This window comes from Pogona vitticeps, chromosome 5 (genome assembly GCF_051106095.1).
Source record: "Pogona vitticeps strain Pit_001003342236 chromosome 5, PviZW2.1, whole genome shotgun sequence".
NCBI classification, from domain to species: Eukaryota; Metazoa; Chordata; class Lepidosauria; order Squamata; family Agamidae; genus Pogona; species Pogona vitticeps.
Genome location: NC_135787.1, coordinates 74,781,829 through 74,806,775, shown reverse-complemented (window position 1 = coordinate 74,806,775; position 24,947 = coordinate 74,781,829). Strand labels below are relative to the sequence as shown.

At 39.5% G+C, this 24,947-nt stretch overlaps 1 protein-coding gene across 9 annotated transcripts in view; it reads right to left on the bottom strand.

Annotated features, from left to right (window-relative positions):
* Nucleotides 1-2,031: 2,031 nt before the first annotated feature.
* Nucleotides 2,032-24,947, bottom strand: part of RBM47 (RNA binding motif protein 47) — an 83,121-nt gene continuing 60,205 nt past the window's right edge. For 4 of the 9 annotated variants that reach the window (XM_020786241.3, XM_020786242.3, XM_020786244.3 and 1 more), the window contains exons 2-5: nt 14,800-15,946; nt 9,038-9,244; nt 6,799-6,995; nt 2,032-5,066 (exon numbers count right to left, since the gene is read on the bottom strand). In XM_020786241.3, the coding sequence (XP_020641900.3) occupies nt 4,812-5,066; nt 6,799-6,995; nt 9,038-9,244; nt 14,800-15,919 (1,779 nt within the window). In that variant the 5' untranslated portion in view covers nt 15,920-15,946 and the 3' untranslated portion in view covers nt 2,032-4,811. Of the gene's footprint in view, nt 5,067-6,798; nt 6,996-9,037; nt 9,245-14,799; nt 15,947-20,844; nt 20,960-23,835; nt 23,974-24,947 lie in introns of those variants that run through there. The other 5 variants (XM_078393999.1, XM_073001176.2, XM_020786243.3 and 2 more) reach the window with 4 other exon arrangements.

The following is a 24,947-nucleotide window of genomic DNA, read 5'->3' as shown; positions in this document are numbered from 1 at the left end:
TTTTAGACCAGAGGTCCCCAATCCCCGGTACACAGCCCAGTGCTGGTCTGTGGCTTGAGCCGGACCGGGCCGCAGAGACAGACTCCCCCCCCCACAACCCATTTGCACCTGCGCGCATGCACCTGCATGTACATGAGCACTCCCCCACCCCTTCACGCATGTGCACGAGTGCCCCCCGAGTGCTGTGCCACCCTTTGCACATGTGCCCGCCTTCCCCAGCCAGTCCGTGGGGCTAAAAAGGTTGGGGATGGCTGTTTTAGACTACACCATCTCTGCTGTGCCTCCAAGGACAAGAGTCAGCCTGTGTAGCCTTGGGCAAGCTGCATGGTCCCAGAGCATTCCTAGAAGAAAGGAACGGTAAAACCACTTCTGAGCACTCGAGACGTAGAAAAATCCTGGAAAATGTTTGCTGTCTATTGGAATTGATTTGGCAGCATGTAATTATTATAATTAATTAAGTGCACAGCTTGTATAAAAAACAGCAACTATGACTCCCCTGTTCATCGCTATAGCGTTTAATAGAATTCAGCTGCAATAATATAGCAAAATAAGCATCTAAACTTGGGCATTTCCCTACATCTTGCCAAAAGCAGCCAATGACTAACAAAGAAATGATGCCAGAAAAGTTGATGTTACAATGGGTAAGGAGGCAAGTAGACTATCAGTTCTGGTCTAAAAGATCATATAAAAATGCAATAAAATGACTGAAAATAGGCCAGTGTTTCATTAACTCTGAAGCTGTAAAAATGAATTAGAGAATGAACGACAAGGACCCATTTATACAGGAATGTTTTTATTTACTACCTCCTAAGAAAGTACTTTTAAATGGAACAAAAACAACACACAAAATAATAGAAATACAGCAAAATATCTATACTAGTAGCATGTTTGAAAATAAGGCAAACATACATATCTTTTTTATAGTTTTGTTCTTAACCTACGAAAAGTTCACATTCAAGTCATAACTTGCCTCAGTAGTGTATACATGAAATGGTTCAGAAATAGTAATAAGAGTCACACCACAGACTGCTGGCTCATTGAGGCCTACACAACCTTCCTGATCCTGCTGCTAGGCATTTCAGCTAGTATGTTTGCACCTGCCCAGAGTTCCTATGAACAAGTGCATTTTAAGAACATTGCCTAGTATAAGTTTGGGACCCATTTTATTTGATACTATACATATATATGGTAAAACGTAAAATACAGTCAGAGATCCAGTTCTGATAAAAAGTAGTTGTAGTACCTGGATATATTAGTCCAAGCCCTCTTGTCTGACTAAGGTTTTAAAAGAAGGCTCAGGTCTCATTATTTCTGCACAATGGGAGATTAAAAATAAAATCAGAGTATTAGTAGAACAGTGGTGCTTTGCTTCAGTGTGTTAATTATGCCTTTTGCTGCTGGCAGTCATTTTACAAAAACTTGTGTAGTGCAGTACTGTAAGAGGTGAGAAAACACTAAAATATATATGCTTGACCACTCAGAAAAACTGATTCATGAGGTGGCCCTGTAAAAGCAACAGAATTTATGCTGAGTTCTCACCCAAGATGCAGCTGCTGGGAGTATCGTAGTTTTCAGGTTAACCTGTGTCTGAGATCTGTTCCTTTGTACTGCATCGCAAATGCCCTTATGCCTCTCTCTGTGTTCTTTCACATATTAAAACAAACAAATCCTTGCAGAATGCCAAATATCAAAGAGAACAGTTCTGACCTCCCTTTCCCCTTGACAGGTTTACACTGAGAAGACTAGAGTCTCACTTTTGTATAGAGGAACAGTTATCATTTGTGCCCTATAATACAGCAGCAAGGTTCATATCCACACTTATCATCTGAGGGAGAACTATAGTTAGCATTTAGGCCTTGGTTAAGGATTCAGGCCCCCGTAGTCAAAGAACGGCAGGGCATTTTGGACTGCCAGCTTAAAGCAAACTAGCCCCCTACAAACATTGCAGTAGTTAACGTGGCCCTGTGAGGTAGGGTGCAGCAGTAATTCGGGCAACAGTGGATTTGTGGGTGTGTTTTTAAAGGACCACTCTTTTAGGGAGAGGGAGGAGAATTACTGCCATTCACTTCTATAGCAAAATACTTAACAGTTTCCACTTCTCTTGACAAAACATATTCTTGAAAATATTTATATTTTATATTACAATTTAGATTCAGAATAGATTTGCTGAATGGAAGTATTGTCTGGAATATTAAAAAACCTGACTGTGTATAAAGCCGTTTAGATAAACATTCTAAATTTGTATACTCAGCCTTTGTCTTAGTGATCCACACCGGCTGTGTATGCATGTCACAGTAAGCTATGGTTTTTGTTAGCCGTTAGTTGGTTGCTTTACCTGTGAACTGTACTGCAAACAACCCCCCCCCCCCAAAATCACAATTTGTTTTCCCCTTTTGTGATCTGTTTTTCTCTGGCCCTTTTGCCAGTTTCTTTTTCAAAGCCATGGTTTTAAACAAGCCAGAGGAAACCAATTACAAACAGTGGTTTCTTGAGGCTGGCTAACAAACCATGGATAACTTGTAGCTAGAATTCATCAAACCATGTCCTGGTTTGCTGTTATGCAGAAACACAGACTCCATATGAAAGGATCCCAAGAGGCTGGGCACATGCTCAAACATTTATATTCAAACAATTAGCATGTTTCCACTGTTCCTTCCAGGTTCTCAGGTAGCAACCAGAGATTCCCAGACTGGTGGCACTATCTCTTTTAGAGTGATTGGAAAGCGCTGTCCAAGCTCCCAAGTGTGCAAGGAAGGTGCCTTCAGAGATCTTTGGATCCCACCCTTCCATGTGTAATATGTATTGCACACTTCACTATAGTAAAGCTTTCAGGTGGTACCAGGGCATGTTACATAAAGGAAATTAACCACAGTTTACTGTATTTTACATTCATCGCATTACTACCAACAAAAGCCTTTAAACAGGCCACAAAACACTCCAATAAAATGACTTAACTAAACACATTTTCATAACGTTGAAATTAAACATGGACTCTGTGGTATGCCACACAGCCACAAAGAACAGCAAAATAAAACAACTTTTATAATGTGAATATATTTACATGTTTTTTTTTAAAAAAATTCAGAGTCCTTCCTTCACCAGTGTGCATGTGCAACTCCCATTAATGGGATCTGTAAATGGAAAGGACAATAAGGCAAGAGCTTAAAATCCACCTAGTATCACTATACTAACCCCCTTACCTCAGCATGAAAAATGGTAAAGCTATTTTAAAAAGCAGTATTTTCTGTCAAGAACATATTTGGTCCTTGACTACACTAGCAAACATTCTCTGACACTATAACATATACTTTAAAAGAATACAAATGAACTACCTTTTATATAAGAACACAAGAGCTTGTTGAAATTCAGAGGAGCTATTTTGTTTGCAAGCATATAAGAGGAGATGAGAAAACCTAGATATAACGAGCTGTACGAAATCACAACTTCGTATCAGTTATTGTATCTCTGCACATGTATTGTAGGGGCTTCAAGTAGATTTACCACACATGTCTTTATCTGCAGATGTATCTCTTGAACACCACTTATATTAGAAAAGTGTACAATCAGAGCTGTGTGTACATATGCCACACGTCTGAAAAATACAGAAAACCCAAATTTTTGTGCTTGCATCAATAAACCTACAGTATGGTTTCTTCTTACACCAGCAGAAATCATCTGTTCATCTATTCAGTATTGATTATTTTGGCAGGCAGTATGTCTCCAGGATCTCAGGTGTTACCCAGAACCTGATATTTTTAGCTGGAGATGCCATGGACTTGAGATACACTCCACCACTGAGCAACAGATCCTTCCTACTGGGGTAAGGTAGCAATCTTGATTTAGCACTATAAGGAAAGTCTACTTCTTAACCAACAATAAAACTAGCTGACTGCAGATAAGGTCTGGAGCCATATGGACACTCTCAGCATTCACATGTGCAGTGATACCAAAACCCATGTTTTTTGTTTTTGTTTTAGGTTAAACTCATCTGTGACAAATGAACATTACATTTTTATAAAATATAAATGACTTTGCTTCTGGCTCTGAGTTTGAAAATTAAAGAATGCTGATAAATACAAATGATAGCTCTACAGAAAATGCAAAAAAGGTCTCCTAACATTAAGCATAGTTTAACATAACCATATTTATGGGAGTTTCTTTATAACTATAGATGTTTAGTGTGGCTCCAGGTAACAAAGAAACCATATAAATGCTAGGACATAACGCAGAGGTCTCAGTCACTTTCAAATTGCACTTTCCAGTTTAATGTCTTAAATAAGATACATTTGTATATATATATTTTAAAAAAATCTATTGCATGAATTCTTTAAATATTGAATATATTCTTCAAAATAGATTGTTTAAAAACTTTTCCCTACCTGCTCAGGTGCACTTTTTCATATTTAGCTGATATATTATTAAAGGCACTACAAAATAGAAATCTCTGGAGTGCAGAACTTGCTAAAAAATAACCTTCATACCACAAATATAGCGAAAATAAAATTGATAAAAACCTACTACTTTATATAAACCTGTATAGAAGAACGGGCCTTGAAAAAACAAGCCTTTTTGGAAACGTAGAATTCAGGCACATTAATTTTCTTTTTAAAAAGCCTAAAAAGTTAGTAGAAACTTCATGTGTACGGAAGATTTCAAACATGATGCTAAATTGGATATAAATTTCACTTCCAGCTTTTGTCATCAGTTCATTGACATCCAAACACATTCTTCTGCAGCAGGTTCTTTCTTCATAAATAGTAAAATGTTCCTTCAGTGTTCCCAAACCCTTCTACCAACCACAGCTGGCAGTCTCAGTAAGTTTGATAGATGTCATGGATTGGAACCTGGATTGCTGCAGCTGGAAATGCCTGAGGGATATACCCAGCGTATCCTCCGTAGGCGGCGGCGGCCGCAGCGGCAGCAGCTGCGTTCTTCTGTAGTGTGGCTATTGTTGCTGTTGCTGTAGCTGGGGCAGCAAATGGGACATAACTGGCACCATAGATTCCTGCAGCCGGAATTCTTGGCACATTTGGAGCCATGGTATACACAGGAGTTATAGGGCGGCCCTGGAATCAACAACAACAAAAAATAAACAATTTTTAGAAAGTCTAAAACCCAAAATGGATGTTAAAAAAACCCATCTGAGGACTCTTCCAGCATTTTATTCTCCTGAATGGACCAGCTCCTGTTCTGATATTATCAGTAACATCTTGCTATCTGTCAACATTTTTCTTGTCTCTATACACTAACATTTTTTTATATAATTTACCAGCCTTCTTTCACTCCTGAAAGCATGGTTACATTTTAGGACTGCACTGTATCAGTGAGATGGAGTTTAGCGCTATACGAGCAGTTCACATTTGAAGCCGGTGAGAGCTTCCTGATCAGAGGCTTTCAGTTAGCACACAGACAAATGAACAGACTTCAGCAGAAAAACTCTGGCAGAAAAAATCAATTTCTTAAATATTCTGTAAAGATTTCTTCAACATACAAATCTAAAACTTTCAAAATGGGAAGAAGTACACAGTAGCTCAAATGTGGATCACTGACATTGTATTCACAGGGCCCGGCTCAAATCCTTGGCATTTACAATCATAAGAAAATTCTGGTAGAGCAGATCAGGGGTCCTTCCAGTCTAGCATCCTGGTCCTTCCAGTAGCTGAGGAGAGGCATTCAGGAAGCACTAAAAATGGTCTGAAGAGACCTGACTCTACAAAAATGCATCAGTATGACACCAAGCCATTATGACAAAGCTCCACCTATTTACTCCGTCAGCTCTGCAAGTTACAAGAAAATTCTCTTCTCTATAGCAAAAAGAAGTTGCAAAAACATATTTATAATTCAGATCAAGCATTGCTAATAATATGACACTGGCAAATCTGCACAGTGGCACTGACAAATACATAAAGGGACAATATACGAATAAGGTACTAGTTCTCAAAGAAACCAAGCAGAAGAACAATGTTATATTTTTCACTGATACACCAGCAACTTTATCATGTCATCTGCAGTATTATGTACGTATATGTTCAACCTCAATAAGAACAGGCTGTAACTCAACATTCCCATGTGCTTCAAGTTTAGTGCAAAGATTTGGAAAGGGGTACATAAGGCATTTTTAGCATTTGGTGTCTTGCTGAGCACTGTCTCAAAGTTCTAGTAGGTGTGTTCTGTTTTGCTCTATCATAACATGCTTTACGTATGTCCCTAGTGGATGTCACTGACTGCAAGGGTGTACTTTCTTCTCAATATCTAAGAAGCTGCACCTGACCCCCCCCCCCAACATGAAACTTTTGGGACTTTGATACAAGCATATAATTTTGGAGCTACCCACAAAAACTTGGTGTACAACCTGAGGAAGATGAATTATCATTGAAAGCCTGCTTTATTTGTTAGTTTTTTTTTGTTTTATTTCCTTAATGGTCCAATAAAAGTATCATCGGTTCCTGCATTTATTTTTCTTCTCAATAGGTTCCTCATACTTCCAGTCTGCCTGCTTGTTTCCTCCAGTGGGGCTTTACCTTTATCCCACCATGGCTAAATCCTTCTATGTGCTGCTTAATCTGCATACAGCTCGAGTACAAATGTGCATTTATTCTCTCTTTGGATTTACTGTGCATGGCATCATGACAAAATGTTGCTAAAATGACATTAGAAGTAGAGCTGACCCTAGGCACACAGCTTGAGATTCTGATATCAGCTTCTGGCTTCACGGTATGTTTAGCTCACTGTATACAGTCTCAGATGGCTTTCTGTATGCTGGAAAAACAAAGTGAGAAACTCTTGGTAAAAACTTACTTGAAAAGGTGGAGGGGTTGAAACTGCTGGTATTACAGCTGCTGCTGCAGCTGCAGCTGCTGCACTGGCTGGATCCTGCTGGACAGCGATGGGGCTGATGATATGCTCAACTGCATGGAGTTTCCCATCTTCTATCATCTTTGCTGCCGGTGCTGCTTGGAACATAGAATACTGGGTACCAATAGTTGGAATTGCCACTAGAAGAGACCAGAATGAGATGTTATCAGGCTATTGCTGTAACATCAACAATGACATAAATTAGCTTGTATCTACAGCTCTTGCAGCCCATAACCTAGCATAAAAAGATATTCATTTTAGCTTAAGCTCACTAGTGCACGGTGTTCATGTTGGGTTGCACTTCTTATTCCGGACATAAATTCTGTTTTGGTGCAATATAAAACATGTGCTTGTGTTGGACTTTCCCAAGTTGGTGCCCTACAGATGTTGCAGTGTCTGCACTATCCATTAATCTTGGCCATGCTGGCTAGATATTTGTAAAGAGCAATCCAACATATCTATAGGGCAACTAGATAAGGCTGATTTAATTACATACAGTATGCCCATGGAGAAAGAAAGGCATTGACTTGCTTGGTAGAAGGACATGATACATCACCAGTCAGGTGTTCTTCCTATGTATTTCTGCCAAATACAAGTATCTCCATTGTTCCATCATGGGTAGCAAGATGGAGAAGATACCATCAGGAAAAATGCTTCAGCTTTTAAAACTTCAGAAAAACAGGAACCATCCACAAATGACTACATTTAACATCAGGAATAGTAAGAATTTATACATTTCCTATCATAAGAGTTCTGGCCAAATTCAGAAGGCCTTTGAATATAGACAAATCTGGAAGCTAGCAGCAGTGCTAAAAAGAAATTTCAAGGCTTTGCACAGAATTCAGAGAGGAGCTTGTAGGAGAATGTGACTGGATCAATACTGCATAGAAAAGGGATGCAGAATTACAGCCTAAAGTTTGGCTGTGGTCCACACCTTTTTTCTTCAGATCCCTGCCCCTATATATACTGATAAGGAGAAAAAAATATTACACCACAGTTTATTGTCATCCCTTTTTTGTTTGGTATCTGTAGACTATTGCCAAAAAGCCAAAATGACTCGTATCCTGTCATTTTGTATAGTTATACTGTACTGATGAAGCTATATGCCAGCATCATGTTAATAAGTATTTATTTGCAACATTTATATTCCATCTTCCCTTCAGTAAGACGACACACAGCTCTCTTCCCCATTTTATCTTCCTGACAGCCCTGTTAGGTAGCTCAGGCTGAGAGGGAGGCACGGTTCAAGGTTGCTAAATGTAATTTGTGGTTCAGTGAGGGTTAGAAGCTGGATGTCTTAAAACCATCCAAGAACATCCAAAAGCCACCACGAACATGGCCCAACCACTGACTCCTGCAAATTTTTCTTTAAGTATCGGGGAATTCATGAGGCAGCCCGTTGTGAAGTGAATACAAGTTCTGCCCTGGGACCCCACCTTGAGAATGAAGTAGCTTAAGACTACTTCATTCCTGACACTGAAAAACGAAACAACACCAAATAAACTCAAAATCAGATGCTGCAATGTTTTACTACTTTGTTCTATAATATCTTGCCTATTCTAGAATTCAAAGAATTTCCGCGAAATCTTGATTAGTTCCAAGGACAGATACTCATTTGACTAGATGCAGAAGACAGAGAGAAACACAGTGAAATGTTTCCAGAAATGGCTATGCCTATGTTAAGCCTACCCAAAGTCAAAATCTGAGAAGCTATTTTACAAATTTTGGCTTCTTATGTGTATTTATCATGTTATATTTTAAGACCATGGTACATATCCATGAATTATACCTATGTTTTAATTTCCAAACTTCTGGCAAATTTCTGCTATCTTGTCAAAGTTCCACTTCCCTTGGATCCAACAAACATCGATGCCTGTACCCCCACTGCATGTATGTTCCCATATGAGTAGAAATGATGTGTCATTTAAAAGTGTGTAGGTTTCTGAAGGAAACCAACACACGAGTGCCATCATTCTGACCTTGCTGCACCGTGGGGATAAAAAGAGATGGAAGCTCTAACCTCAGCAAAACATGCATCGGTTTCAAAAGTGAAACATAAGCTACTTCCTAAGTTTGTTGTTCCACTTGCTGAAGAAACTGATGTCTGGCAGCTCCCTTAAAATATTGAGGATTTATTTAAACCCCCAAACAATATTTTTACCATCTCAATAATTATACCAACCTGTGCCAGGTTTAATAGCAACTGGGCTGACAGCAGAAAGTTCCAAATTGGGTACAAGCTCGTATCCTTTTTCTTGCTGTTTTCCTTTCCCTTCATGGTATCTGCTATATATGCCACGGCCTGCAGAGTATCCCCCCAGGTATGAACCTCTTGGACCGGGGGCTCTGTTGCCCGCTGCGCCTCGTCCTCTGCCTCTAACGCTGCCTGCTTATAAATAAAAGTACAAAACTAAAAACACAAACTAGACAAAGCAGCACGAACAGCATTTACTGAAACTCTGTAAAAATAATACTTGAAACAAAGAAAATATTGCCAAGATTATTTGTAGTACTGTTTACTTTATTTGTTGCACTGAGTATAGCTTGAAAAAAGTTACTTTTCTAGATGACAACTCCAAGAACCACTAAAGAGCCACCCTAAATATCAGTTATATACAGTAAACGTAAAGGCACTGTAGTAGGCACAGATTAGGGAGCAGAACAGCTTTAGGGAAAGGAAGCTTAACAGCTGTGTGAGAAAAAAAAAGCCCATGAATAGTAGTATGGATGTCAAATTCTGAAGGCAGATGAGTGTATTCCTATAAGTATGGCCTCTAGGATATTCATGCATAGGTATATCTCTTATGGATAATCACAATACAGTATACTCTATACAAGGTCACTTTTGAAGACAGCTCTGTAACTTCAATGCATTCAAAAATGCTGTAACCAGGCTACTGACTGACTCAGATACAGTACATGTAGCATGTGTGATTCCTAGATTACAACAGTAAAACTGGCTCAGTTCAAAGCTGGTTATGATGGCCAAACAAAGATGGGATATAAATGCAACTAACATTGCATTTGGAGAGAGGTTGGTCCATGACATAGGATACAATCAGATGGCAACAAAAATTTGTGTTGAATCATACCAGAAAGGGTCACTTTGTTGGATGTGATCTTTAAAGCAACCATTTGAAAATGATCCTTCCTCCCACATGCAACTCTAGTCCTAACTGCTCCAGCTCAACTCAAAAAGAGAGACGAAAGCACTGCCTTGTTGCTGGACCAAAAACTGGGCAATGTTGGAAAGGCTCTGGATTTCCTGTATATTGTGTAAGTGGTGGACTCAAACAGGGCTGTGCCACGAGCAGTCCAAAATATATGCTAAATCACCATCTAATCACATGCATTATCATTCTGTGAGGCAGGACAGAGGGGTTTCAAGTATACGAGTAAAATCAAAATACAGCAAGAGCATTTCCAAAGTGGGTTTCCCACTGATGTTATGCATGTGTTTGAATCCAATGCTTTTCCTTGAGCTATCCTGCATGTTCTTATATGTGAATCTTGCTTACAACAAGACAGGTGTAGGAATGTTTCTGTGTTTATCTGAGTTGATGATGCACTGAATTCTCAATTATTTGCATATAAGAATACAAGACATTTTGTTCAAAGCCTTTTTTATTCTTTTGCCTGTTGGGAGATTATCACATCTAATAACACAGAGAAGCTCTGCGTCAATAGAGGTCAAGGTATAGATCAGGAGCAGGGAAGAGAATCTTAGAGAGACCCAATGGCCTTCCAAATGGTTGGGTCTTCAAGACCTAGAAACATCAACCAGGATGGCCAGTGGCAAGTAATTATGGGCAGTTTAGTCTACCAACAGCTGGCTGGATAGCTCAGTGGTTTAGATATTTGGTTGCAGAGCCAGAGGTTAGAAGTTCAATTCCCCACTGTACCTCCTGAGAGAAGAACCAGCTTATACAGGCATGGGCAAGCCACACAGTCCCAGGACATGCTGAGAAGAAGGGAATGGTAAATCACTTCTGAGTATTCTATACCTAGAAAAGACTGGAAAGGGTTGCCATAAGTTGGAATTGACTTGATGGCACAGAACTATTATTTGTCTAGTAACATCTGGAAAGCCAAAGGGTTTCCACATCTGGTGTAAGAGTTAAGAAAATCTCTCTCTCGCTCTCTCTCTCTCACTGACTCACACACAAACACACACACGCACAGCCCAGAAACAGAGAAAGACAAATTCCGTACATTGTAAGGAAAACTTACAGTCTTCCTGCTATGATAAATCATAAGCAATGGCAAAAAGGCACTAGCAGCTCTATAGTATTGAAACACTACCTACCTACCTATCAAGAAAAACATGGGTGTGCCAGAGTGTGATACGTACAGTGTTTAAAATAAAAAATAATAATTATATTGTGGGAATAAAAAGAAAACACTGTGCTTTAATATTTACAAACTTTCAAGAATTGACAAATGTGGTGCCGCATTAAATGAATTATGTAAAACCCATTTTATTTTATTGGTCACATAAACAGCTCAGCTAGGATTACTGCATGTTCTGCAGGAAACAGGAATTATTTAATTTTTTGTTTTGTCAAACACTGATGTTTACAATTTGCCTACCTAAAGACAGTTTTATTCCTGCAGCTGAATGCACCATTCTGTCTGTTTCCAAAATGTAGGGGTAAGTATGGAATCATATGTTGCCAAAACAGCAACATGCAGACATAAGAGGAAGGTGACACAAGAGAAATATAAAATCAGGAAAATATTGTAACTCAAAACAGCCAGAGAAGGCTTAGCTTCTCACTGATAACAGCATAGTGACTTGACTGTTATGGGGAAACGGAAAACTATGATAGGGAGACAGAATATGGTGAAGGGCATGTTCACTGGGTGGGAGTAGTATACACTACAATCTTTTTAGTCACAGGGCCTTGTGATGCTTTCTCATTTTGTCAGCTATTCGATGGTGCTTAATGGTGGCAAATGATGGGTGTTGGCATATCTGTTCCAAACACTGCTACATTTTCTTGGTGGTTCATGTCATTCTTGGCACCAACAGAAACCCATACTCCTCTTTTCTCTGAAGTTCCCCTGATGTCCTCCTTCCAGCATGGCCTACCAGCTCCTTCTAGGTTCCTCATCCTTTACTTCCTGCTCCTCCGACTTGTGTGGCTGCCAGCAAGGCATGTTGGCTGGAAGGATGGACATGAAGGATGGGATTGAAGTTTTTTTCCTTCTTCATGAGGTGCCATGTAAGCCTGATTTGCTAAACTGATGTCTTTTTAAACAAAAATAATAATACCAAGCATAGTTGCAGAAGGGCAGAATTCACCTTTACTTCTAGCTGACACCCGAGAGTGCCTATTATAAAACCTTCTTCCTCTGAGTTGCTAAACCAGTTCCACTGAAAGAAATCTGAGTGTAATTCTACTACATTGGAATCCTACCAGTTGTTACCAGACTGGCCAAAACTCTTCTGTTGCCTAGAGTGGAAAGCGAAGTGTCACCAGCAGCACATTGTGTGTGGTGGCACACATACATACATACCCCTACTTGGAAAGGAAGAAGGTGTGAAGCAGGTGCTCCCCTTGGCAGATGCAAATCCCCTCTGCCAAGCTCTACTCAGACAGCAACACCAACAATGATGAACTGTATGTATGCCTCCTAAATATGCCAATAAGCATGATCAGTCACAGAATGCTACCTGTTTATTATCAGAAAGCTTTGAGTATGGCAAAGCATTCTGCATACTGTCCATCTGGTGTGTGGCAGTATGACGTGTACCGGAAGAAGGCATGGCTAGCTGGCCGGAACACTGGACAAAAACACTCCACGTTGCAACACACTGTTTCAGGCCTAACCTGTTACTACTGAACAGATTACTGTAACAATTAAACCACTATTTTAATGAGATCATGGCTTTCAATAAATACACCAGTTTCCATACCATACAAGCAACTCTTTGATTGTGCAATGCACGTTCATTTAGAAATGTAAAGGGATGATCGTTTATATCTAATTTTTTAATGAATGTTTGCTTTTCATACAGTTATGACCTCTGCCACTGTAAAAATGACATCTATGCAAGAATTGAAAGGAAGAGTAACTTTTTTAAAAAATGTAATTAACCAAAGTTTATCTTCACTTGTTGCCATGGGTATAACTTTGGTGGAAACAAAAATGGGTTAAGTGACTTTAGCACCTTTTGGTACTATTCCACAGGGAAAAACAGCTTTTGCCTATATCAAAGCCTAGCAAGATTTTAAATCAAGCTTAAAAAGAATGAGTAGCTTTGCTTTTAGAAGCAGAGCTCCTTTAACTGTTCAACAACTTTTCTCACCTCTCCATCTTGCAAATTAGCATGCTCTGTTATTGATTAGTTGCCAGGAGACAAACACGGGCTTCACTGTCAAGTCTGACTGTGCATACTCTAATGCAGTGGTCCCCTACCTTGGCCTCCAGATGTTTGTGGACTACAACTCCCAGATGCCTTCACCACCACCTCTGCTGGCCAGGATTTCTGGGAGTTGAAGTCCAAGAACATCTGGAGGCCCATGACTGGGGACCACTGCTCTAATGAACCCTCTTGAATAGTGTACTATCAACTTCTAAAATTTAAAATTTAAACACAAAGCTGCTGCCTCACCTAGTTTGATTCTTCTACCTCAGATGGGATCACTGTGGAAGAAGGCTTTAATGCAAAAATTCCTGCAGGGCTGCAGTCCAGCAATAAACTTTATGTACTACAGAGAGAAAGAAATTGGAGTCCAAATGTTGTTGGACCAGGGCAGCCAATGGTAAAGGGTCATGGGATTAGGAGACCAAAACATCTGGGGGGGGGCAGAGATTCCCTACCTCCTCATCTATTCTCTCATGCAGAATTTTGGGCTGGGATCCTCTTAGAATCTATTCACTCATGCAACCATGGTTTGACTTTCATGCTACTTATGCTAGGAGGTATCTGAGATCTCCTTGTCCAAGCTGATTATTTGGAACAGGGATCTCTCCTTCTGTAAGGGCAATGCCTGCACAAGCAGGATAATGTGTGTTACTGTACTGACAGGGTTTTAGGTTTTTAAAAAACAATTAAAAACATTGATGTATCAGCAGGCCTTCCCCTTTGTCAGTTCCTGATTCCCCTTTCCTTCCACTCCCTAGTTCTGTCCCATCTTGCTGCAACTTTTCCTTTGTAAAATAGTTTTAACTATATTTTTGTTGTTTTATTGTTGTAAGCCGCCTAGAGTAATCTTAATTGATTAGATAGGCGGGATATAAATAAATAAATAAATAAATAAATAAATAAATAAATAAATAAATAAATAAACAAACAAACAAACAAACAAACAAACAAACAAATAAATAAATAAATAAATAAATAAATAAATAAATAAATAAATAAATAAATAAATAAATAAATAAATAAATAAATAAATAAATAACAGCATCCAGCTAGATCCTTGCCAATATTTGCAGGCTCCCCACGTGTTAGAGTGTGACAGGATTCAGAAAACCGATAATAGTGGGAACCAAAAACAAAATTCTGCAGTGCATATTTCCAAGTGTAATGTACTGATGCTTCTGGAGGCCTCTGATCAGGCTGGTTTGCTTTCCTTCTCCTTCACTCTTTTTGACTTCGAAACAAATACAGTATACCTTTACACCCCTGGGAAATACCCTGAGCACACATCACCGCCACTTTACTACTGAACAGCCCTCTTTTGCTTTAAAATTGAGGAACAAGCAAGATGGTGTGGATACAGATAGAGAGTGCTGTGATTTGTCATGTGTTAATTCCTGTTACAAACAGCTTCAGGTTATACAATTTAGGAGCAGGGTTTTCTGGCAACAAAGAGCAGAAAGCAAGCAGTATCACCTATCACTTACTTAAAGCAAATAGCTCCCCATCACTGTAAAAAAAGTAAAACTCTAATAATGTTCATAGCTACAATGTATTCAAAATTGTGTACTAACCTTTCACAAAATATTCTCGATTTGGACCAATCAGAGCATTATATGGATATCCATAATATGCCAGGGTATATGGATCACAAGAGTAAACATAGTTAGGTTGCTGAGTAACGTCTGTTCCTCCTCCTTTAGCTGCTTTCTGGTAACGGGTATACTGCTCTTTGTCTACTGGCTTGGCTAAGGTCACTTCCAGACAGGATCCTTCCAGCTCAGTGCCGTTGAGATTATTCATGGCGCTAACAGCATCTTCCCGGCTTGTGAAATGTACAAAGGCATAATCTCGTATTTTTTTAACACGTTCTACACAGCCAGGATTAAATTGTCCAAATACTTTTTTAATGGTATCTTCTGTGGTTTCGATCATTAGATTACGGACGTACAGGATTTTAACAGTCTCCATGACATCCTCATCAACATCGATTTCTGGCTCTGCCCAATCGACAGCAATCTGATGCCCCCAAAGTTGGATTCTCCCAGGCATCAATTTCCTCCTTGCCATAGCAGCTGCTCGGTGGCTTTCGTACTCAACAAAGGCAAACCCTCTGTTTTTCATTTTATCTGCTGCACTGGCATATACGATGACATCTAGCACGCCTTCCGTCACCTTAGAGATCTCTTCCAAAATTTCTTCTCTTTTTTTCATTTTGGGGATTCCTCCAATGAACAGCCTGCAATTATCCACACTGCAACACACACCCAACAGCCTGCCGGGACGGATTTCATAGTTGTTCAGTTCCTTGACAGCACGTTTGGCTTCATATTTTTGAGTATACATTACAAAGGCATAGCCACGGTTTTTTCCATCAAAGTCCATCATCAGGCGCATTTCATAGATCCGCCCCACTGACTCAAACACAGGGACAAGTTCATCTTCATAGACGTCACGAGGGATTTTGCCCACAAAGACTTCACATCCACGAGGCGGAGGAAGCCCTTCCCAGCCTGGTGGGGGACCACCATACTTGCGCTGCCCATTCTCTTGAACCATCGTATATCCAGTGCGCTCTAACAGTTGCAGAAGTGCAGCTTCATTTGGGGCACCAGCCACACCCTCAGGGACTTTATTTGCCTGCATACTGGAGGAATCGTTACTCATCCTAGCAGTGGAATCTTCAGCTGTCATTATGTCCTAACCAAAGTGCAACACCTCCTGAAAAAAGAAATTGGAAAGGGTACCATTAGTTAGATGTGATTAACAATATAGTAATCCTTCTATAAAAAGAGGACTCCTGGCTCATGTCTCCAGATGAGAGTATCCTTATTAAAAGGCAAATGTGCTACAAACGACGTCATTCGGCCATATTTTCACTTAATTTCTCACAACATTCTTCTTTCCTTGGACAGGATGCAGAGGGTGCAGGAAGAACAGCATATTGAGTATGTATGTATGTATGTATGTATGTATGTATGTATGTATGTATGTATGTATGTATGTATGTATGTATGTATGTATGTATGTATGTATGTATGTATGTATGTATGTATGTATGTATGTATGTATGTATGTATGTATGTATGTATGTATGTATGTATGTATGTATGATTTCAATTTCTATACTGCCCCATTAGTGGAAACACTCTCGGGGTGGTTCACAACCCATAAAGCCAGAATTACAAACCATCCAGTACAAAGCCACAATATATAATAAAAATATTTTCCCCAAAGGGGAAGGTGTACCATTCCTAGAAATACTGAAACAGAGCTGGGCCAAGAGAGAAGAACATCATGGTACTGTCAAATTCCAACTATACTGATACTAGTGATGGTACAGCATCCACTACTGCATCTGAAGAGCTGGCAAGTCTAAGGGGTTCATGACAGGCTGTGTGGCATGCACAGCTATCAACGGAATGGAGGTAGGGGCAGGAAGACAGTCAGTCTGAGAGTACTCCCCCCCGCCCTGTATCTGCAGTTTAAGCCAGGGGTCCCCAACCTTTTTCACCCTGCGGACTGGCTGGGGAAGGCGGGGCACTCCCGCGCTCATGTGCATGCACGAAAAAGTGCATGTGCTCTCTCACACAAATGAGAGCACACTCATGCGCTTGCACAAATGGCGACATGACACTCACATGGGCACGCTGGAGCACACACTCATGTGCAAATCAGCTGTGTGGGGTGAGTGCGTGCAGGGGCCGGGGTGGGAGGTCTGTCTCTGTGGCCCGGTCTGGCTCAGGCCATGGACCGGCACTGGGCCGTGGACCAGGGGTTGGGGACCTCTGGTTTAAGGCATTCATCTCATTTTGCCTGCCTTTAGCATTCATCTTACAAGCCATCCTTCAGAAAAAGATCTGACTTTTTCAACAGCACTACAATACTTGTGAGAACACATTAGGTGAGATAAGAGGAAAACAGCTCTCTGTTAGTTTACAAAGCACCAGTCCAGCTTTCTATACATCCATGTTCAATCTTTACTGCGAAGGAAAAGTAGCCATCAATTCAGGTGTAAGTTGACACTGACATAGTTGTTCTTGTGTCCAGTTGCAAAGTTGCATGTTTGATCACACTGGAAAGGATTGCTTTAATAGGAGTGATTTCCCTCACAGTGACCCTTCTGTCTGCTGGGGAATTGCTCCAGCCCAGCCCCTCAAAGCAGTAGCCCTACAGTTGGATCAAAAAGGTCCAATTTGGGCACACGCTGGGGTCAGTCTGGAGCACATTTCCTTGTAGATTGTGTGATTGCTGGGAAACGGATCATACTGAACTACTTCAGAAGCAGCCCCAATTGCAATATATTTCCCTGTGTGATCACACCCGATTATACCAGTGGAACAGAATTAAGGTGTGGGAAGGAGCCATGCTCATGGAATCCAGCCCTTCAAGCCAAAAGAAAACAGCCGAAACACTGTGAGCCCTACGCAGATCAATCTACGTAAGCCACGAGCCAGTGCATTATGGAGGTATACCATCAAAGCAAACAGATCAGCCTAGGCTGCATGTCAAAATATGGTCTGCCACAAAACAGCCTTCATATAAAGAAGCATTTTTTTACAGTCTCTTTTTATTTCACATGCAATGGAAGACTTGAAGACACACACACTTAGAAATGTAGCAAGAAAATAAAGCTCTACTGTGTTCAAAAATAAAATTACCAACATGATTTGGGAATGTGGAAGCAAAAGGCCTAATGCATCAACACAAAAATATTACAAGGTCCTGGGACAAATATTACTTGTGTGCCATTTCCTCAAGGTCAGTAGTTTGATGTTAAAACTGAAATCTATTACTTATATTGAACATTGTCATTTAACATCTGTAAGCAGCTTGGGCACTAGCTTCATGTTCACACTTGTTCTCTTTTAAATTCAGATTATTCCCCTGCAGATTTTATTCCTCTGCTGTGGTGACTATTTCCATTATTCTCAGAGTGTCAGCAAAGGACAGCTGACAAAAGGGGGCTGCACAATGTTGACACAGTGGAGCACTAATTTATGACCATCCCCTTTTATTTATTTAAGATTAATTTTCTAAGTAGCTCCAAAACTGAGGGCCAAGGAACCCTTTAAAAATACAAGGGAGTAAATGAGGAAAACTTTTTATTTCATAAATGATATCCTAAAAACAAACAGGTGTAAAAACACAATGAGCTATTTTTGTTGAATAGGTATCTGAAGTATACTAAATATTGAACTTGAAATGTGGAAAAAAAGAGGAATTGAATCAATTACTTAATGGTAAATCAACACTTATGTCAATTGCATTGATTCAGTAGGTACATATATTTATAGTGGGTATAGGCTGTGTGCAGAATCCTTGTCCGTGATTCTTCTCTTGAATAACATGTTGTTGTTGTTTTAGGGATGTGGAAACTGGATTGTCTGAAGGACCGTCATGTGTCCCAGTGCCTATTTAATGGACCTCTGATAATAAATTCATGCTGTCAAGTCAATTCTGACTTATGGCAAACCTTTTCAGGGTTTTCTAGGTAGATAATACCCAGAAGTGGTTTACCATTCCCTCCTTCTGGGACTGTGCAGCTTTCCCAAAGCCACACAGGCTGGCTCTGCTCACAGGAGGTACAGCGGGGAACTGAACTCCTATACTGTGGCTCTGCAGACGGGTATCCAGCTCAGCTTTCCAGCCAGTTCATGGAACTCTGTCTTACAGATTTAACCATTCACTGCTAACTGGTATGTTAAAACTCTTCAGATAGCCTAATTCCATTTGATTTCCAGCACAAAGACTGCAAAAGTCAAACAATATCATAGGGAAAATGGTCGTTTGAATCAGCAGTGTGCTAAAATGACAAGGGATTGACAGGTTCTAGTGTGTTCAAACTAGGCACAGCTGGAATCGGAAACAACAGCTGTTGGGACAACAACCTGCTTTGCTCTAAATGTGCCGTATGGCCTGGGTGTATTTAAAGAGCAGAACATGCTATTAATCAAGCAGACAGACTGTGTGAAGCTTTTACAAAAGGAGAGCATGGCTGAAAAAGCTTGTGTCCAAAGCTTAGATACATTTGTATTTGTTGCTGAGAGACAATATGACGCCAACACTATCACCCTTCTCTCTGAATTACTAGAGCCATCTCTTGCTTAACATTGGGAAGCAGCATATGTAGCCCTCCAAGTATTGATGGAGGTAATCCTCAAGATTTTGCACCACTGCTTGTTCTGGAAGCCAGGGATAATGGGAGCTGGAGTCTAAAACATCTACTATTTTAATAGATGGAAGTTAGGGGTAAGAAAACAGCACCTATCGGGTTCATTCTGCTTGAGGTTCTGCTACATGGTGAAGCTATTCCTGGAAGTCCATGCATTAAAAATGGCATTCAGTTGGGTGACAGTATGCGCTCTTTCTCATACATGCACTTTAGAGTATGACTCCTGATAAACTGATATCAAAATTTAATGACAATAGCTCACACACCCTGACATTCTGCTTGGAATCTGGTGGCTGCATATTTCAAAACAATCTACAGTGTGGCCACAGAATAAAATGTATTTTCCTCAGCCTTAATGTAAAACATCCCTGGTACCCAACAAGCAATAAGATACAATAGTGTGGTCCAAATGCTCATTACTTCTCAAAAAGCAATTATTTAATTAAAAAGTCATGTCCCACTTTTCTAACAAAATCAACCAAGCCCACAAACCTATAATTAATGTAGCTGTAACAATCAAATCCATAATGCAAAGAGTGAAAACAGCAACAGGGAAAAGCAAGAAAACTGTAGGCTCTATTTATGAAGACACCCACTCACAAGTTTATCATCAATCAAGATACAGAGCTAGAGAGAAAACCTGCAATAAAAATCCAATACTCAATTTAGTACAAAGTGTAAGGCTCAGAAACTCCAGGATTTAAGTTGGTTCGTGGAACATAGACATATTCTATGAGGATTTAAAGAGCTGTCTGGAGAGATCATACTTTGTGACCGGTGCCATAACCAAGAAGGTCTTGCTTCTTATGTATATTAGTTAAATCTTATCTTATATGTGCAGGTAAACATAAAAGGTTTCTGGTAAAATTTCTCAAGTTTCATAATTTTATTTATAAGAAAAATTACACTAATGGTACCATCCTAATGTGTTTACTTAGGAGAATTCTCTACTGCATGCAATGGGTCTTTCTCCCTGTGATACACAGAACTGCAGCCTTGTAGCACAATCCTATGCATATTCACTCAGACGTAAATTGCATTATAATCAGTGGGGCTTACTCCCAGGTAAGGTTGCATAGGATAGTGCTGCTAGGCAAAATCTTAGCTCAGATTTTAATCATTTTGGTGACAGAGGAAATTAGGAAATGTTATTAAAATATATTATAATATATAATTATATGTTGCTTTTTTATGCATGCAGAAAGCAAACAGAGCAACATCCACTTCCTTCTAGCCAGCATTTAACAAGTTGTTGAGGCAACTGTCAGAGTTGTCAGTATCTCCCACTGATGTGCAGTGCGTCTGCGAATCCCAGTGGAAACTCATCAATTGCCAGCTAAAAGTGAGTGAATGTTACGCTGCTTGCCTTCCTTATGCATAAAAAAGCAACAGGATTTTAGCCATTCTTTATTTTTAAAAAAGTAGCCAAGAGAACTGTACATACCTCCTCCCATGGATCTGGCCAAGTCACCTCTAGGCCATAAAATCTTACACTAAAATGAATGTGTTAGTCTTTAAGGTACTGCAGGAACTCAAGTCAAATTCTATGTAACTTAATTCTGTACATAAAAGAAGAGAGATGCAAACAATCAAAGTTTAATGTAATTCATGTGCAACTTTCAATAAAAGCAGTTTTTCTATGAAGAATAAGTTATCACTAAAATACATATTTTGCATATAAACACATGGGAAGAAACATAAGTGATCCCAAATCATATCGGACCACTCCTATGTCCTGGAAGCTAAGTGAAAGCCAGTATACTATTGTATGCTTGCCCCAGCTAACAACAAAATGGCCAACATCTAAGCCAACAGAAGTTTCCAAATATTCTTCAAGAACCATACAGGAAGTATTACAGTAGTTCATATAAGGGAATCGTCAGTGTCATATGAATGATGGTCCAGCTATTGACCATCCTTTTTTCAAATTCTGATAGCCTTAGATCTTAGAATGAGCATGATAGGAACAAAAGTGCCCCTCAAATTAGGTGTTCTATTTTGTAGGATATTCTCCATTTACTCTAATGCCAGTTTTCAGTGCTAACGAGGGTCAATTTGAACTTCAGCACAACATAGACACACTGATTAGGATGCAGTGTGTCTACTTAGTTAAAAGGCATGCAGTGTTTTACATTTGGCAGAAGGCTTTGTTCCTGCATATCATCAAGTTCCTTCCAATGCATGGTGATCCTAATAGGGTTTCTGAAGTATGTGAGATGATCAAGGGCTGGTTTACTGTTAAGACTCCTTGAGTGAATTTTCATGGCCAAGCAAGAATTTTAAACCAGGTGACCCGGGTTCTACTCCAGCACTTTATCCACTACTCCACACTGGCTCTCTGGACAGTGAGCTCATGCCATGCTGATTCTTGTGCAGTGCATTCCCACAATGTTGCTGCATCATGCTGATGTTTTAAAAATTACAGTGGTTGGGGACGAACATAAATTTAGAATCCTTATCTGAGGTTGATTTAACTTATTTGGGTAACTCATTTAAGGCAAAGAAGTATCTATCGTTGTGCATCGGATTAGAAGCACTAACCAATGCTGCATGGTTAATACTGATCCGCAGTTGAAACAACTGACGTTGTTCCTTCAGTCGTAAGTGTTCATTCAGACACTGGGCCCATTAATTTTAATGGAACTTTCTTCTAAGAACCTTAATGCTGGCATTTCAATCTAATCATCACTATTTTCTTCTCCCAAACACAGTGTCATCCCATCCCCCATTCACCATCTGAACTCTTTCGTAATATCTACTTTGCAGCCATGGCTTAGGTATCCTTTAGTTACTCATTAAACTCAGGTGCCAGTGGCCAACTTGCACATATCATGCTGTTAACCGCCTGTCATTGCCTCTGAGCGGAAGGAGCGAGTAGCCAGAGCAAGCAACCATCACGGTTGTGGAAATTTATCATATCTGATGAACTGAGCTGCAAAGTGCAGCTATTTAGTCCTGATCTCTGATCTGTGAAATCTGTGCAAACCTTTGAACCCCTGGCTGAAATGGAGAAATACAGCTCCTAACCCTGCTGAGCAAAGTGCCAGATTAGATTACCTCTGCCCAGAGTTGTTATGCATTTTGTAAAAATGCTTAACCAGGACAAAGGACCTTTGAAGGATATGCAAATATCAGGTGGGGGGGTGTTTCAAGAACAAATTACACCCCATTCAAAGTTTAATTTTGGTTGAAAATTCATCTGATTCTTCTGAAGTTAATATTTCATCAACTCTCTAAAAGGAGTACAATGAGACACAAGTGTTCCCTATGTTGTTATGCTTCTACCTTCAACTCTTGACAGTAGGCATGAAAAATCAATATAGATTTGTTTTTGTAGAGAAAAAGGAGATAAGCTCTAAATGACTAGGCAAACCTGAACAGGTCTGCACCTTACCCACCTTTCAGAACAAGTGCACATTAAGGAAAGGTCAAGTTACATTGGTTCCAGAATACTTCTCTCTAATTTTTCCAAAGATTTAAATGCCAGTGTTATAAATGCAAAACTGTACAGAGACAGTCTTGAAAAATAAAGTAGCCATTTTGCAAATCAGGCTTGAACTGAAACTAGCTTCAAATGAAGTGGAGCTAAGGTCTCTAGTGCACTGAAAACATATCCCTTCAAAAAGCAAGTACAGTATGTAGAATTAAAGTTTCAAGTCAAAGCTGCATTCTCAGAGTAGGGTTTCAATTATTTCTATTCTATGTGTATTCCTTAAATATGTCTGAACTTGCAAAAATGAAACAAAACATTTTTCTCCATTGATCTAACAAAAGGTGGTCCCATTATACACTTATTCAATGTTGCTATGAGTATTTCTTTACATAAAAGCCATTTTAAAATGTGACAAAGAGGTGACAAATGAAAACAGTTTATAAATTGTATTTACACCTTTAGAGCAAATATTCAAATATCTACTGTGCAGAATTTTGTGGCATTGTACTTAAATTATTTTTAAGTAATATAGCAACATTGAGAGGAATAGCGAGCGGTTATTTTCAGTGAACAAAGAAGTCCCCAAAGCTAAAGCTTCATTGTTTTCAAATCTCAATGCCAAATTCATCATATCTACTTGAAAAATGAGCTACTCCACAAGGTTGGCTGAGTCAGATCCAAGAAAAATACAAAGCTAAATTAATCTCGTTTTGCTTGTTTGAATTAAAAGAATGGCAACTCACTCTTAGCATACTCGATTTTTAAATCTTAAAAGTAAAAGCAATTTTATGCCAAGTTTTTTGAGAACGATGAAACTTCCATGCATCCTATGAAAGGAAATTTCTTTTCTGCATTGCAGTCAAGCTTGTTTTACAATTATTTATTCCATTCTTAGACTTAATGCTCTACAGAAGAGTAACAGACAGCTCCACCTTTTATTTTTTGCTAATCTGCGTACAATTAAACCAAATCCTATTTTTAAAAAGCAAGTGTTCCTCTTACCTTTCTAGTCCTCCAATTGCAACAGGTTAGTTTCTACTTCCACCTTTGCTTGAATAACCTTTCCTCCTAGTCATGAGGTCTATGTAACTCTGTTATACAGTACACACATATCATTTTATTGGCTAGTGAGGTTTGGCCATTTAAATTCCATGGCAATAATTTGCTCAGGGCATCTCGAAGTAGCCTGAGTGGGTGGGACAGAAAGGAAAGATGTTTGAGATTGCCCTAGTGCAAAAAGTTTACCCCAGTGCCTCAAAAAAATAATCGAACCCCCCCCCCCCCCGTAACTAATAGATTTTTATTAGGTCAGATGAAGGCTTAAGGAAAGAGCAGGAGACACACACTTTGACATTTTCCACAAGCAGCCAGAATTTAAAACAGAAAAGATTTAGTTCAGACTCTGAAATTCAGAGATAGAGAGTGAATCACATACAAACAACTTCTTCCAAGCACAAGGCGTTGTGCAAATAGTTTGTGTGACTCAAAACAGATAAGATAAGAGGAAGGGCAAATTTTGCTGGACATTAGGATTTTTGTTTTGAGCGACATCTATTTTTATGCTAGTTTAACAGAATTTCAAACTGCTTGTCAGGATAATTAGATTAAACCAGCAAAAATTCAGTTTGAGTGGCACAGCAAAAATAAAAACACAAAAGCCATAAATGCTGAAACAGCCAAACATATATAAGACCTTACATATGCCTAGCTACCAGGAGTTTGCTATATCCCTAGTGAACCAGGAATCAACTAGGAAGAAAAGGAAATACAGACACCAACATAAAAAGCACGGGGGGGGGGGGAGGGGTGAAACATGATTCATGACATAAATATGATCTGTACATAAAACTAGGCCCCAGAAGCACTCTGGTAAAGTAAACACCACACCTTTTCAAACAGTTAAGCAAGAGGACAAAACCAAAAAGTTCTTTAGCAGTTGAATTTGCCAGTTCAGCAGGCTAAAAACAGCTAACCGTCTTGTTCCACCATATGACAAATGGTCAGAGATTCTGTGTCCTCCTACACAAGGTTAAACATGAACACAGTAGTGTGACAATTCTCCTACACTCTAACGCAAACAAATACCAATTATTCTCAGAAGGAGAGTCATAATT